This window comes from Nyctereutes procyonoides, unplaced genomic scaffold (assembly GCF_905146905.1).
Source record: "Nyctereutes procyonoides isolate TBG_1078 unplaced genomic scaffold, NYPRO_anot_genome, whole genome shotgun sequence".
NCBI lineage: Eukaryota > Metazoa > Chordata > Mammalia > Carnivora > Canidae > Nyctereutes > Nyctereutes procyonoides.
Window position 1 is genome coordinate 31,229,760 of NW_026575042.1, and position 17,192 is coordinate 31,246,951.

General features: G+C 44.9%; 1 protein-coding gene across 1 annotated transcript in view; it reads right to left on the bottom strand.

Annotated features, from left to right (window-relative positions):
• Positions 1-17,192, bottom strand: part of SLCO2A1 (solute carrier organic anion transporter family member 2A1) — an 80,282-nt gene that overhangs the window by 24,145 nt on the left and 38,945 nt on the right. The window contains exon 3 of the mRNA XM_055321722.1: positions 13,532-13,694. Within this exon, the coding sequence (XP_055177697.1) occupies positions 13,532-13,694 (163 nt within the window). The remainder of the gene's footprint in view (positions 1-13,531; positions 13,695-17,192) is intronic.

A 17,192-nucleotide genomic window follows, 5' to 3' on the forward strand; every position in this document is an offset into this window, starting at 1 on the left:
AATTCACGCCTGAGACTCCTGCAGTGGGTGGCCATGGCCGGCTTCCTCTGGTGAGAGTGGAGTCTTCTAGAATTTAGACCGTTAGACCATTAGGATCTTCCCCTAAAAATCTAGAGGACAGGGATCGGTGAGTCCAAGGGCTAGAAGGATGGAGAGGAAAAGACCTTCTATCAGAAGACTTTGGCAAAACCAGTGGGGAGGTGGGGAACTTGGCTTTCTTTGCCCCACTCCACCCTTCTCCCTGGAGTGGATTTCTCAGCTTCTTTTAGGAGCTCAGGCCCATCTGAAGGAGACAGAACAATCTCTCCCCATTTCTCAAGCATTTCAGCAAGGGGCCTGTACCCGGTTACTCTCCATTGACTTATGGAAGCACATCAACCTCGTCTTCTGATGTTGCTAGCTCTGACCTTCCCACCGTATCAAATCCTGTGGTAAGGTCAGAGAAATGCCTGCTTAGTCCAGCCACCACAGACTCCAGAGGGTGCCTGCCCACCCAAGGTCTCTTTCCTCCATCTTGGAGGGCCCTCAGAAAAGGAGGTAGGGGAGTCTGTTCATTAGAGGGATGCCAGTCTGTTTCTCATCTTCCCTGAGGCAGACTTCTGGAAGGCTCAAGCTCATCAGAACACATTCTTTTCCCACAAGACACCAGAAGTCTAACTGTGCCAGTTTTCACAGGGCTGTGAAATGCTAACCAGAAACAGGCTGGGACCTCTCTCCTCCTCCAGCTACCCCAGCACCACCCCAGCTGCACGTGAGTCAACCCTCTGACTCATTCCACATTTTAAATTCAGAGATTCAGTTCTAATTTCTGGACCCCTCAGTGGGTTTAGAAAGATAGAGGACTTTGTGGCAGGAAGGTCGGCTTCCTTAGAAGGGTACCTACAGAGACAGGGAAAATCTGGGCAAACTAAGGTCTAGCCACTCCATTGTTCAAGGACACACATTCCATGTGTGGCCAGGCTGAAGTCAGCTGGAGGGGGCCAACGGTATAAGAGGTCTCTACACAAAGATCTGAAACGGGGTCTGAGAGAGGACCCTAGAAGGGTCAAGCAACATAAGAAGGCCACAGCAAATGGGGCTTTCCTTTGACTAGTCATGCTCATCATTTTGGTAGAGGAAAGAGAGGTCTTTTAGGGAACAAAAGGGCAGCAGTGAGTCCTTCTTCAAGTTACGTTCCTTGAAAGCCACACACACCTCCCTGCTCAGAAGGGGGCATGGTTTGTGGGTGAGTAGGGTCAAGTGAGGCAAGATCCAAGCCTCAGAAGCAATTCATTATTAGAGAATAATAGGAAAAGGCTGGGGAGGGGGTGCTTCTGGAGAGTTTTTTGGAAACATGGCCAAGGTGCCAAACCCTCAGGCTATCAGCAAACCCCGGGAAACTCATTCAGCATGTTCCATTCTGAAGGACCTATTTCCTCATCCTCCTAAATTCAGCTTCTCAACAGTTCTTCCCGAAACTCTGGCAACACCCACCAGCAGGCCTGGAACAGACTGTCCCAAACTCAGTCGTGATTTGAGATCTCAAAGTGGTTTGCAAAGTAGGTTGTTCACACATCAGAAGTGATTGGATTCTCAGTGCAGTTCACAAAACCCTGATATTCCATAACGTCCCGCTAATAATATGTGGTCTATTCCAACTAGACTAAGTCTCCACTTACAAAATAATTTCTATGGGCATATGCATATCCCAAAATGTGTTTTATTTTGGGAAACTAGGAGAAAAGAGTCTGTATCAGCAGAAACCCAACAGAATTAGGTTTGACAGCCTGAGACACATCATGGGGTAGTGAAAGGAATTCACATTTTGAAGCCAGATAAATCAAGTTCAAATCTTGGTTCTACTGCTCACTGATTGGGGGCCTCTCAGAACCTCAATGTCTTCATCCCAAAACAGATATAATAATATCTACCTTGCAATATTCTTATTAGGATTAAAAATAGTGAGTATCTTATAACATGGGACATAGTGATCAAATAAAAACATCATCCAAAGAGGCTAGAAACTTTGAGAAATTTAAATGGAGAAGGAAGATGGTGGAATCCTAGAGATAGGCAATAGAGCCCAGGTTTCTAAGAACTTAGGGACTGGGTCTAGAAACTAGAGACAAGTAAGATCAGTGTAGATCACCAGCAGAGGATGGATTAGAATAAAGGAGCTGCTTAGAAGGGTTCATATCTTTGAGAGAAAAGAGTGAGCTCGGGGGAGTGGAAGGAGTGTGTTCTTGTGTTCTGCTCTCAGACTGAGTTTGCAAGACTAGTTCTGAGGCTGAGGCTGGACACCCCTTCTCACACCATCACCCCGCCCTAGAGGGGGCCCCAGGGAAAATGCTTACTTGTATTGAGGAGGCCAGGTGACCAATGAGCCAGACGTGAGAGGGCAGGTGCACTGTGCATGGTGAAACGACACTGGATGTTACACTGCCAGCAAGGGGTTTGCCCCACCCACATCCTTGCCCCTGAACCCTGGGGAATTGCCACCAGGCCAAGGAAGGAGGCATCGCCTGGCTTGGCTCATCAACAAAACAGTTTCTCAGTGGACAGGAGTGAAGGAAGATATACTTGGATGGTGGCTCAGAGCCATTTAATTTTAATATTGGAAGAGATGGGAGCTTAATATACACACCCCCCCAACTGGTAGTGAAGCAGAACTTATTCTTCACAGATTTATTCAACAGGCTGATGAGGAGCTCTTTGAAAAAAAAAAAAAGTGATTAGCTGAGCCAACATGAGTTCATTAAGAGCCAGTCATGCCAAACCAACCTCATTTCCTTTGTTAGTGCGGCTTGCAGACCAGCAGGAAGTTGTAACATGGTGTTACTTGACTGGAGGAAGTCTTTTAGACAAAGCCTGTCATGATATCCTGGTAGACAAGATGCGGACATGTGGCTAGAAAGTCCTTTGGGGAGAACTGGCTCAAAGCACATCAAGGGCTGGCATCAAGGGGCCAGTGTGACCCAGAAGATGGTGGCCCTAATTGCACACCACCCAATGCTATTGTCACAGGCTTGGGCGAAAATTTGTGAATGACACAAATGACAAAGCTGAGAGGAATAGTTAATAAGACAGTCCAAACCTGAAAACTCAAAATTAGGCATGAGGCTCTAAGGAGGGGCTCCAATCAAGGAGAATGAATCTAATAGAATCGGTCTGGGCTACCATACCAAAGTATCATAGACTGAGTGGCTTGTAAATGACAGAAATCTATGTTCTCACAGTTCTAGAAGCTGGGAGTCTGAGATCAGGGAGCCAGCACACAGAGGTTCTGATGAGAACCTCTTCTGGGTGGCAGACTGAAGACTTCTTATGTCCTCACAAGGCAGAAATAGAGTGAGGGAGCTCTTTGATCTCTTATAAGGGCTCTGATCCTATTCATGAGGGCACAACCCTGGTGCCCTACTCACCTCCCAAAGTCCCCACCTCCTAACACCATTACGTGGGTCCTGACTTCTCTTTGCAGTTTTCTCCCTTTAGCTCTGAGCCTCACATCCTTGGATGGTGGCCAATCCAAGCTCTTGACCCTGAAGAATCCTTCTGCCCCTGAGAGAAAGAAACTGCTCTTGCAGGTTTCCTGCCTCCCGGTGGGGACCACACTGCCCAAATGTGCCTGATGGTTCCCATTCCAAACCTTTGGGTCGCAGAAGGTGTCTGGGCACAGCCAGCAGTTCTGCTCTACCAGGTGTGGCAAGAAGAGCAGAAAGTTCCTCCGTGTTCTCCAGGGATCTTCAGGGAGCCCCAGGCCTCCTGCAGGAGAGCTTCAAACCATATTCCCCAGTGGAACAAGGACCCAGACTCTGTTTCTGTGGGGCTATCCCTCACTCCCAACTGTGCCCAAAGCCAGTGGAATAGTCACCACTCTTTCTTTTCCACCCTGTGTGCTGACTCTCCCAAGGAGACGCCCCACCACCACCACCTCCCAGAACCTCCCACCATGCCCGAGACATACAGTCAGCCAGGAATGCTGGAGAAGTGACTCTCCCCAGGGGAGCAGAGTGCAGAACACAACTTGCAGGATGCAGCTTGCTGCCTAGCACTGCCTACCCCCTGCCCCCCCCCCCAGACCCAAGCAGGGCTGCCACCCCAGCCTCATTTCTGAACAGAGGAAATGACTAAACAAGCCTTGGGGGCCTGACTGGAAGGGGGAGCCATGCTCAGGTCTCTCTGCTCAGACTTCAGCTGGAGACTTAGGAGAACATAGGGTCTCATTTCCAGGCTCGTCAAGGTGGGAGACTGTGGCTTGCCCACAAAACAGATGTTAAGAGAGCCTGATGGTCCGCTATTTTTTTTTAAGATTTTATTCATTCATTCAGGAAGAGAGAGAGAGATTGAGAGAGAGAGACTGAGAGAGAGAGAGAGAGAGGCAGAGACACAGGCAGAGGGAGAAGCAGGCTCCATGCAGGGAGCCTGATGTGGGACTCGATCCCGAGCCTCCGGGGCCACGCCCTGGGCTGAAGGCAGGCACTAAACCGCTGAGCCATCCAGGGATCCTCATAAACTTCCTACACATAAAATACTTCCCTCACACATACATCTATACATAATTACCCCACAGACACACTCACACTTCCCCTGTCCCCCTGCACAACTTCTGAGCAAACCCATCTTACACCATGGCAGGGTGTTCACTACTGAACAGCCCTGAGCTTATCTGTCATGAGCAGTTCTCTCAGTGAAGGACCCTGAATGGCTTCCACAGTTCAGTGGAGTGGGTTCTGCGCTGGGGGTTGGGGCGCTGATTCTAGGCCCTGTGTGTTATACACTGAGGAAGGGACCCAGTCACCCAGGAGCTTGAGGCTTCCCCTCCTTATGCCTCCTCACACCCTCCTTCCCAGGGACACCCTTGGGATGAATGAGCATGGGTAAGCTGGCACATTTATGAATAAACGACTAGAAAGTGACTCTTCCCTTTCTTTTCCCAACTGTTTCAAAAATACAATCCAACCCCCACTTCTTATCTTACAGGAAGCTCCCTGCCTGTGCGCATCCATTGTCTGTGTAGGGGCCAGCTTCCCTCTGGCCTTGGCTTAGAAGCATTCACGGGTTACACCTAGTCCTGCCAGACATTGGTTTCCGAAGACCCTTCCCTTATCTCCTAAGGGAATTGGTGTCATGTTGGCCTGTTTCCCATCTACTGAAACCTCTCTGAGCCTTCCAGAAGTGGTCTTGGAGGCTTGGCTGGGTAGCTTAGTCTTTTCTCTAAAGGCGCCACGGCACATTTCCGGACCCCTCTGACATTTAGAAAATCTAAACATTCATAAATGTCTGCCTGGCCTTTTTAAAATTAGCAATTAGTTGTTAAAGGTCTCCATGATTCCCACAATGTTCAGCCCCTCTTTATTTTTTCCTAAAATACACAGTTACTCTTCATTTCCCATGTTCATTTCTGGAGTAGCTTTGCTCCAAGGGGACGAAATCAAGATATAATAGGTCTGGGGGTCATTACTTAGGAGTAACAGATTTCAAATGTCACAAGGGCAGACAAAGAAAAATGTGCTGGACAGGTAACATGGGCCAGACACTTTACCTATACTATATTGTGTTAATTTTGCCCTCAGAACACCCTGAAAGTGAAGTTATTATGGGTCCCATTTTACAGATAAGGAAACAGGGTTAGAAGAGTAAGGTAGTAGCTTGCTTAAGGGGCCTTGGCAAGTAAATGGCTGAGATTCATTTGAATGCTGAAGTCCGTGCTCTACCCATCATACCAGGCTGCTCCAACTCCTGTTGGAGCAGAAGAGCAGCCCATGCTTCAACTGAGAGAAATCCTATGGACTCACATAAGGAGGATGCAGCAGGGACTCTGTTGAGGGAGGAGCCCTGCTCCTGAGTGGAGCAGAACACCTACAGTGAGGACCAAGAAGAAATTGCCTTTAGATGCCCCCAGGATGCCCAACCCACAGCCGAGAGCTGTGAGACTCAACTTGCTATGGGAAGCAGGGTGCTTCCTCATTTGGGACCCTGCTTTACCCAGCATAATACATATCTTGTCTCCACCACTGCCAATTATTTTTTTCAAAGGTTTTATTTATTTATTTGGGAGAGAGAGAGAGAGAGCATGCGTGAGCATGAGCTGAGGGAGGGGCAGAGGAAGTACCAGACTCCCCATGAGTGTGGACCCTGCATGGGGCTCAATCCCAGGACCCCAAGGTCATGCCCTGAGCTGAAGTCAGACACTTACCTGACTGAGCCACCCAGGTGCCCCACCGCACCACTTCCAGTTTTAAAAGTCAACATTTAACAGGCTAAATTCTGAGCATGCATTCTCCCAGCCCTTGTACCTCTGTGAGCAAGTGTCCGTTTCATACAGGGAGGAACTGACACTCAGCTGAGGAGGAGATGGCCCGAGGCTGCACTGTGAGTCCCAATTCCCAAGGACTGCTTGACTCCAGAACACGACTCAGGGCAGTGCATTTAATAAAATTCATTTGTTCCTGATTGCCTTGCATAATTCAAAACTAAAGTTCCCGTAGGAATATACTTGAAATAGGAGTTGCATTTCAAACTTTTCCCATGAAGTGAGACTTTCTGGATATTTTTACTTGCACATATTAGCATAGCACATACCCATGCTGTACTGGTACCCAGCACACAGCCCCAGATGGATCCCACCGATGTGGCTCCTGGGCCAAAGTCCTCCTCATCCCACCCCTGGCACTGGGAAAATGCTCTGAAGGTGGCTCAGCCCTGAGCACTTCCAGCTGCTGCTCTGACCCCAGCCAGAGTAAGAAAGACTGCTGTGCCTCATTGTTGCAAATAGAATTTACACAGATAGAGCAACAGCAACGAAAAAGTTTCCTCTCCTGGCCTGCAGTTCCCCGGGCAGGTTGAGAGGCTAGCCGTGGTCCCTGTCCCAGTCCCCTTCAGTTCCCTCTCACTGGAGTTTGGCTAAGAGCACTGAGGTCAAGGAGGGAATGGCAGAGTGTTTCCCTCTGAGCAGGGAGGATTGTGGTGGGCTGAACCCCAGCCAATGGACCATCCCTAACAAGGAGCAGAGTGATTATTTTCAGAGGCCCGCCCATCTCTAACCACCCTCTGTGGTGGCTGCTCTGTGCGAAGCAAATGCCATTGGTATGTGGCCCAGGCTGCGGAGAGCCAACCCACCGACCCATAGTGTGTGGTGCCTGGCAGGATGCCCTCCCCTCAGCCTGGCCCCAGTGCCCCAGGCTCCCTTGCTGATTTCATTAACCCAGTCCTCATGCTGCTGGGGAAGGGCAGGGGCCCTGGGTCTGGAGTGGACTTGGCACAGGGCTCTCTGGGAGGGTGGCCAGCAATACCCAACTCTCCTTCAGAACTGGCCTCAAATCCCTTGTCTAGACTGAGGAGGAGAAAGAGCATGGCAGGGCCCCTAGCTTTGGGTCTGTCTTCCTCCTGGAGCTACTTGAGGAAGGATTTAGTCTCTACATAGTCCACACATATACAAGGCCACAATGCAAAAGATTCCCATGATCAGACCCAACAGACATTTCATCATTAGACACTGCTACTCTGGCTCTGTTCTTTTTCCATTCCAGCCACCTGTCTCTCCCTACCAGAGGTCTCACAACCCAGAAAGGAATGAATCCCTTTGGGCTGCCTGGGTGGCTCAGCCAGCTAAACATCTGTCTTCAGCTCAGGTCATGATCCCAGGGTCCTGGGATTGAGTCCCACGTGGGGCTCCCTGCTCAGCGGGGAGCCTACTTCTCCCTCTGCCCCTCTCCCGCTCATGCTCTCTCCCTCTCTCTCTCAAATAAATAAATAAAATCTTTTTTTAAAGAATCCCTTTAGTCAGGCAGCCCCGGCGGTTTAGCTCTGCCTGCAGCCCAGGGTGTGATCCTGGAGACCCGGGATCGAGTCCCACGTCGGCTCCCTGCATGAAGCCTGCTTCTCCCTCTGCCTGTGACTCTGCCTCTCTCTCTGTATCTCTCTCTCTCTCTCTGTGAATAAATAAAAAATAAAATCTTTTTTTTAAAAAAAGAATCCCTTCAGTCATTCTGTTTCAACTCTTAAAACTGACTTCTACATATGACCCCTCCCAAAATGCCTGACATTTCAGTAAACAGGTAAACAAAAATCAGAATCAGTTCCCTTAGTATAGTCTTTGGTGGCTCATTGACTCTCAGACATCTTCAATTCCAATATAGTAGGACAAGGATGAGCATGTGTGGACTGAGCCTCTCATTGCTGCTCATCACAAAACCACTGCCTCTTCTTACATCCTTTAAAACATGTACAAGTTTATCCCAAGCCAATAAATTATCATAAAATTATCTCCAAAGCAGTGTTGTTCCTGGGATGCTGAGTGAATACAAATGTAAAACCACTTTGTAAGGCTATATCCTCAACTCAGATCACGCAAAATTTCTACAGGGAAAAAAATCCCACTGCAAATGATCCCACAGTCAAACATTGTAAAACATACAGTAAATAATCCACCCCAAGCAAGAGCAAGCAAACACAAAACATGGGAGGCTTAACATTCCCCAAACTTTAGTTACAGGAGCAAACAGAAAAATACTATAAAATAAATAAATGTTTAAAATAATTGAAGAGACCAAAGTAAAAATAGAAATCATAAGGCACCATCAAAAACATGAAAATAGGGCAGATTTGAAAAACTATCATAATAACTTTTAGAAATTAGCAAAATATAGAGAGCCATTAAAATGTACAATGTAGAGTATGAGTTGGATCCAACTGAGAGAGCTGGAGAGAGACAAAGTGAGCAGCGAGATTTCCTGCCTGAGGAAATCACCCAGGAGGCAGCTTGGATGAATAAAGCACCCAAAACTATGAAAGACAGGAGACAAGGAGGCCAGACATGAATATATATTATATATATATCACATGCATTTTTAGAAGAAAGAAGGGAGAAAATAGGGCTATGCAATATTGGGAATATTTTTGGCTGAAAGTTTTTCAGAATCAAAGAAAAACCTTAATCTTCAAAAGAAATATCTTACTGAACTTCCAAACAGATAAGTAAAAATTAACCTATACTTAGAAACCATTATAGTAGACATGTAAGATCTCAAGGAAGAGAAGGAAATCTTAAAGTCAACTACAGAGAAAAAATGGAATTCTCAGAAAGGAATGATGATGAGACTGAGGTAGAAGTCCCAACACTAGAAAGAGGAGCCAGAAGATAGAGGCCTGGTAACTTCAAAGCATTGAGAGGAAATAACTAAAATCCTGCTTGCAGCCAAGCCATGAGGCAAGGACAAGGGTAAAACTTACATTTTAAGACATAGTCTTAGAGATTTTCTCATCCATGGTCCCACCTGAAAGTAATGCTAATGAATGTATTTCAGGAAAAAGGAAATTAAACCAACAAGAGCAGGTGAAATGCAAGAAGCAAAGAAAGAAGCAAACTTGTGGGTAAATATGCATAAGTGCTAATTTATTTATAACCAACAATGACTATAATAATAATAGGTACTGGCAGAACCTGCCAGTGGTCAACAAAAACATGGAAGATGGAAGAGGACATCGAGTAGTAAAACATCCTAGCATCCTTACTTTGTTGGAGAATAGAGACATTTGTCAGCTTTAGAGTTTGTTAAATTGTAGGTCAGTGTTAAAATGTAAGGTTAAGGGTGAGGCATACTGTGTTCATGGATTGGTAGACTGGATAAATGTGTTCGGCATCCCCAAATTGATCTATGAATTTAATGCAATTCGAATAAAAATTCCAGAAGGATTTTTTTTTTAGAGACAAGCTGACTATAAAATTTATATGGGAGGGCAAATGAATAAGAATAGATATAACAATTTGAAAAAGAATAAAGTTGGAAGAATCATAGTATCCAATTTTAGGCCTTAACTGTAAAGCTGCAGGAATCATGACAGTGTGATACAGCAGACACATAGACTAATGGAAAAGAATAGAAAGTCTAGAAAAAGACCCACACAAGTATGACCAGTTGATTTTTAATAATGGTACAAAAATATTTAATGGAGAAAAGATAGTCTTTTTGACAAATGATGCTAAAACTATTTAATATCCATATGCAAGAAGAAGAAAAAGAGTCCTATAAAAATTAACTCAAATGGATCATAGATCGAAATGTAAGCGGAAAGCTGTAAAACTTAAGAATAAAAAACAAAAAACAGAACTGCACACATAGGAGAAAATCTTCCTGATGTGGAATTAACCACAGTTGTTATATGTGCACTAAAAGCACGATATGTTAAAGAAAAAAGAATTATAAATTATATTTCATTAAAATGAACAATTTTTGCTTTGCAAATGACACTTAAAAGAATGTAAAAGATAAGCTAAGGACTGGGAGAAAATATTTACAAACCTTCCATCCAATTAATAATTTGTATCCAGAATTTATAAAGAACTCTCAAATTCAACAGTAAGAAAACAATCCAATTACAAAATGGGCAGAAGGCTTGAACAAACACCTTGCCAAGGAGAATACATGCATGACAAACACATGAAAAGATGTTCAACATCATAAAGTTATATTTACAAAAAAACCTGTCTATACACAAATATTTATAGCAACCTTCTTTTTGTACAAGTTGGAAACAATTCAAATGTCTTTCCTTTGTTTGGCATTTTAAAAATTTTATTTAAATTCAATTAACATATAATACATTATTGGCTTCAGAGGTAGAGGTCAGTGATTCATCAGCCTTACATAACACCCAGTGCTCATTGTATCATTGCCCTCCTAAATGTTATCACCCAGTTACCCCATCCGCCCCTCTCCCCTCCAGCAACCCTCAGTTTGTTTCCTTTGGTTAAGAGTCTCTTATGGGAGGGCAACTGGGGAGCTCAGTCAGTTAAGCATTTGCCTTCAGCTCAGGTCATGATCTCAGGATCCTGGGACTGAGCCTTGCATCAGGCTTCCTGCTCAGCGGGGAGCCTGCTTCTCCATTCCCTGTCTGTGCTCTCTTTCCCTCTCTCTCTCTCTCAAATAAATAAATAAAATCTTTAAAAAAGAGTCCTTTATGGTTTATCTCTCTGATTTTTCTTATTTTATTTTTTTCCTCCCTTCCCCTATGATCCTGTTTTTTTTTCTTAAATTCCACATGAGTGAGATCATATGATAATTGTCTTTCTCTGATTGACTTATTTCACTTAGCATAATACCCTCTAGTTCCATCCACATCATTACAAATCAAATGTCTTTTGATGGATGAATGGGTCAACCGAGTTATGTCCATATAATGGAATACTACTATGCAAGAAAAAAGAATGAACTACACAGATACATGCAACAACTTCAGTGAATTTCAAAGGCTTATAGTGCAGGAAAGAATCCAGTTCAAGACGTTTATGTTTCCAGTTCTGTGTTATTCTCAGAGCCATAAAACTATAGTGTTGGAAATGGGCTAATGGTTGCAGTGGATGGGGAGAGTGTGACTATGAAGGAATTGCATGATGGATGTGTTGGGAGTGATGGAACTGTTCTAAATCCTGATTGTGGTGTTTATCCAAATCTATAGATGTGTTCAAATTTATAGAACTGTGTTTCACCCCCAACAAAAAGTCAATTTTGTTTTCTAATAATTTTTTAAATGTTTCAATATAAGGATAACTAGGAATGTATAACTTCCAAACCAGTAGAAGAAAAAAGAAATAAGACTAAAGAAATAAGACCTAACACTAGAAGGAAGAAAAGTATACAGATATGCAATGAGCTTATTAAGCACACCAACTACAGGTGAGTGGCCACACCCAGTGCTCATTACATTAAGTGCCCTCCTTAATGCCATCACTCCCCATCCACCCCCCCAACCACCTCTCCTCCAGCAACCTTTAGTTTGTTTCCTAGAGCTAAGAGTCCTTTATGGTTTGCCTCCCTCTCTGATTTCATTTAATTTTATTTTTCCCTCCTTTCCCCTATGACTCTTTGTTTTGTTTCTTAAATTTCACATACAAGTGAAATCATATGGTATTTGTCTTTGACTGACTTATCTCACTTAGCATAATGCCCTTGTCTTATTCCTTTTTTTAAAAAGGTATCTGGCAACCGAAGTATCCATCAACAGATGAGTGGATACATAAAATGTGCCATATCCATACAATGGTATATTATTCAGCCACAAAGAAGTGAAATTCAGATACATGTTACAATATGGATGATCTTTGAAAACATGATGCAATATGAAATAAGCCAGATACAAAAGGACACATACTGTATGATTCCATTTAAATGAAATATCTAGAATGGGCAAATTTATAGACACAGAAGGAAGATTAGAGATAACCAGAGGCTGGGGAGGGAAGAATGGGGAGTGATTGCTTAATGGGTAGTGTCTGCTTGGTGTTGATGGAAAAATTCTGGAAATAGTGGTGATAATTGCACAGTATCATGAATATAATGAATGCCACTGAATTGTATACTTCCATGAGTTAAGATGGCAACTTTTATGTTTTATGTATACTTTACCACATTAAAAAATATCATAATCGGGGCACCTCAGTGGCTCAGTGAGTTAAGTGTCCAACTCTTGATCTCAGCTCAGGTCTTGATCTCAGGGTCATGAGTTCAAGCTCCATGTAGGGCTCCATCCCCAGTGTGGAGCCTACTTAAACACACACACACACACACACAAACCAAAAGTTAATATACCAAAACCACTGTACACCTTAAATGGGTAAGCTACACATATAGTATGTGAATTGTCTCAATAAATCTGTTAAAAGAGAAAAGGAAAAATAAAAGAAGTGTCTGAAGGAAAACAGATATATCTTAATGATCAGTACGTGTTTGTTGTATTTTTTCTTACTTTGCTATATTTTGATTTTTTCATATTAAAAAATAAAACATTTTTTTAAAGAAAAGGGAACTCTCACTAGGTAATATTGTGTTATTTAATTCCTTGTTTATTACTTAGGTAGAATCATCATACATCTCTCTCTACCACAGGGCATATCACTAAGAACAAGAGACTCTGTGCTACAGGAGGACCATTTGCGTAAGAATGAGGAGACCTGGGTCTGTTTCTCCCTAACTGACTGGTGCCCTTGGGAAAGTTACTGGACAACTTTGAGTGCCAAGTTCTCATCTTAGACCTTTTCTCTTCCTTTCACAGGTGTCCAGGAGAATCAAATGAGATCACAGTTTAAGTGCACTGTAACCTAAAGAATGATGGATGAATGTACAAATGTCAGGAAGTATTAAACACAGGATTAAACATGCAGAAAATCCACAGATCTCATCGTGGGCAATGCTTTTGACCCTCTGCCAAGCCCATCACAGGCACTGCTCGGAGGCATCCCCACTTGTGTGCACTGGATCATTCCTTGCATGAAGCACAGGGAATTATAGGGAATCACAGGGGGAGGTGAGCCACCAGCTGCATGCTCCGACCTCAGCAAGCCAGGGCTGCTCCAAAGCTCTGCATAATTCCACACGTTTTCACTTTCAGATATGCTTCGAGGAGAAGCAAAACAATAAAAGCCAACGACACTTTCTGGTAAGAGAACACAGCATAGCCTGGAGTGGTAGCCACTGCCCCAGAAGCATCCCCACCAACTTTGGTGAGATGCCCATTCTTTCCTTATGCCCTTGAAGCAGGAGTTGAGGCCACTTACCAACGCTGGCCAAGGTGTACTGGTAGGGCTCTGACAGGAAGTGTGGGAGGGTGAGGATGAAGGCACCCGAAGCTAGGAGGAGACCCCCAATGCCAATCAGCCGTGGACGGTGCACCCTGCTGCCAAAGTAGCTGACAAAGATGATGAGGATGGCATTGCTGATCTGCAGAGAGAGCAGAGGGGCCGAGTGAGACCAGAAACTTTGTCCCTACTCACCCACAGAGGAGACCTGACTGTACCTGCTCCAGGAAAAGCAGAGAGGCAAGAGGCCGCCCACTGTCAGCCTTGCCCAGACAGCCTCACCGTGGGCCCAAGATGTGCTGTTTCCGTCCTCCCCTATGTCAGAATCCCTTCCCAGTCTCAGCCTCCTGGACCAGACAAAGGGAAGTATCTAGAAACCGTGAAAAGCTCATAGCCTCAATTTCAAACATCTTAGGTCCAACCCTTTTGGGGCAAAGTCCAAGGAAGCCTAGGAACATCACATGCTCTCTAACTAAATGCCCTAAGGATGCCGCCTGGTAGTCAGGATAACCACCAAGCAATGGGTACTATCTCATTTCATCAAGCAACAACTCTCTTTTTATGATAACACTGGGACTCAGAATAGTAGGGAACTTGCCCTTGCTATGAGGCTAGGAGGCAGCTGGAATGGGGGAATGCCTGGGTTTAAAGCACCCAGTCTTAACTGGACTGGTCTACTGCCTCTTGGAGAAGTGGGTCTCTGCCCCAGCAGCTCTGCTCCTGACCTGCCCGTTGGGCTTCCTTCCACTCCTGGCAGTGAGGGAGGAGGACTAAGCCACCCCTAAGTTCCTTTTCTGGCTGCAAACATCAGTAACTCTGTGTCCTTGGTGCTCCCTGGGAGGCCTGGTCTCTGAGCCCCACCCTGTGCCAGGGGAGGGAACTGGAGGCCCACCCTAGGGAGCAAGGTCCAAAATGATAAAACGGAGTGTTGGCAGATCTTCCGACTACAACTCCTCCAAAGAGATGATCCTCTGCCCCAGAATGTAAGCTCATCTGGACTGGAGGAGCCCTGGATGTCAGCACCCATAGCCCTGCCCTGTCCATACCATAGCCTCCTTCTGGCTGGAAAACCAACTGCCCTGTCTCAGGAAACAGGAACCAAAGTCTTGGTATGTGGTTCTCATCAAGATCATCAACCGGCCAATTCTCCGTTTTCTTTTTACTTGATCTCTAGGCACCATGTGATTCAGGTGGCCATTCCTTCCTTCCTGAAATACTTCTTTTACTGAGTTTCTCAGTTTCTTCATTTTCTTCCCCTGATGGCTTCTTCTCCATTTCCTTGGCTGGTTCCTCCTCACCTCCCTGAACTCTCAACTCTCATAGCTCACTCCCTGAACCTCCACTCTCTTCTCTTGGTGAGCTCATCCGGTCCCATGGCTTTACATGCTATGTGTGTGCTTCTAATTCTCACAGGCTTAGCACACCCAAACCTCATGTCTCATCTTCCCCTCGAAAACCTGGCCGCCCCACCCCAGTCCTCCTCATCTCAATGGCACCTGCATCCTACCAATCAGTGGCTCAAGCAAAACACCTGAGCACCATCCCTGACTGCTCTTTCACACTCACATGCAGCCATCAGCAATCCCACCAACTGGACCTTCAGCAGCCACCTGGAAGCTGCTTCTCTCCACCTTTATCGCTACCTCCTAGTCTAAGCAACCACCATATGCTATCTGAACTATTATGGTAGCCTCCACCCTGGGCTCCTTGCCTCCACTCTTGCCTCCCAGTAGCCTATTCACCCAGCAGACAGAGTGGTCAAGTCAAACCATGTTTCTTCCATTTAAACCCCAACCAATAAAGGGCAAAGTCTGTCCCAGAGCCTCCCGAGCCCTCCAGAGCCTGCACCCCTTCTCTGTGAAGGCTCTGATATGTGCTCCTCCACCCTTCTCCTTCCCTTCATCCCAGCTGCTCTGCCTCTAGCTGTTCTCCTAACTCACACACATACCCTCCTCTGAGCCTTTGTACTTGCTGCTCCTTCCCTCATCTGTCCACAGGACTCCCTTGACGTCTAACCTACTTTAAACCTCTGCTCAGATGGTAACTTCTTACTAAGGGCTTCTCTGAGAAATAAGGAGGTGAAGTGGGTGAAACGAGTGAAGGTGCTCAAAAGGTATAAACTTCAGTTATAAATAAGTACTGGGATATAATGCCAAGCATGGTGACTATAGTTAAACAACACCGTATTGTTTATTTGAAAGTAGCTAAGAGAGTAGATCTTGAAAGTTCTCATCAGAAGAAAAAAAAGTTGTAACCATGTGAGGTGCTAGATGTAGACTTATTGTGGTGGTCATTTTGCAATACATACAAAGGCCCAATCATTATGTTGTATACCTGAAACTAATATCATGTTAAATGTCAATTATATCTCAATAAAAAAAGGAGTTAGGTAAAACTTACATTTATAATAATTAAATACCACTTATAACTTTAGTTATATTTAAATATATTTTAAAATACAACCACCATTCTCCTCCATGGCTTTATTTTTCTTCATAGCATTTGTTGTAACCCAATCTACCAAGTTTTATTTATTTAAATAAATAAATTAAATAATTAATATTGTTTTTTTATATAAACAAATGTCATATTTATCATTAGAATGATATATGAACAGAGATGTTTATCTGTCTGTTCATTCCTGATCCCTGCACCTAGAGCAATATTTGACACATAGGTGGTACTCATTAAATATTTGTTGACTAAGTAAATGAATGAACAAATGATTGGCTTTTTCAAGAGGGCACAATTGCCCAGAAGATCCCTCCTTTGTGGAAAAGAGTAATATGGTTTATAATATATACAAAAAGAGGGTGTGAGGGTGTGTAGGGAGGCAGCCTAGCCTGATCCAGGAGATTCTGAAACCCATACCTGGAAGCAAAGCTTTATTCCTATGCTTCTTAGAGCTCATCTCCCCCATGTTTTTATTTCTCCAGCATTTTTTTCAAGAACTGATTATAAGTGTCAGACTATGTCTGCTAGGCTAACTGAAGCTGACTTTAGAGGGCCTGGGTGAGGGATGACAGAGCACCCCAAAGGCCAAGGAGGCCTAGGGTGTCCAGGCCCCATGCATCTGGGCTGGCCCTTCCAGCATTCCCAGGGCATGCACTCATTTTTTTTGGAAGAAAGTGGGACCTCCACACCTGTTACAGCTGATGCTGGCTTAAGTCTTTGGTCCCCAAACTTTTCTTCAGCAGTGGAGTCCCTTTGCAAAAAGTTTTTCCATAATGTACTATACTATAATACAATATAATATATCATTTTATATATATAAATGAAGCTGTTCTAGCTGAGGAGAGGAGGGCCTCCACAGTCCACGCCTCACCCCCTCAGCGGCCCCTACAACAGCTCTGTAGACTTTCTGTTAGATTATTGGAAAGTCTGTTACCAAGTCCTGTTGTAACACATCCCTGCCCATCAGGGTCCCAAACCCAGGGGGCCCCAGGGCAAACTGGTGGGAGACATTCAGGCTGGGGCCTCCAGGGCTCCCCTGATTTTGTCTGCTCAGACCTGGCCTTTAGCAGTGGGCAGGAGGAGCGGCTGCTTCACAGACCAAGATGCCCATGTCTTCTCCCATAAGCCAAGTTCCTGGTCTTGCCGTTGGCCTTTTGTGCCCAGCCCTCCTCTCCCCTTCACTCAC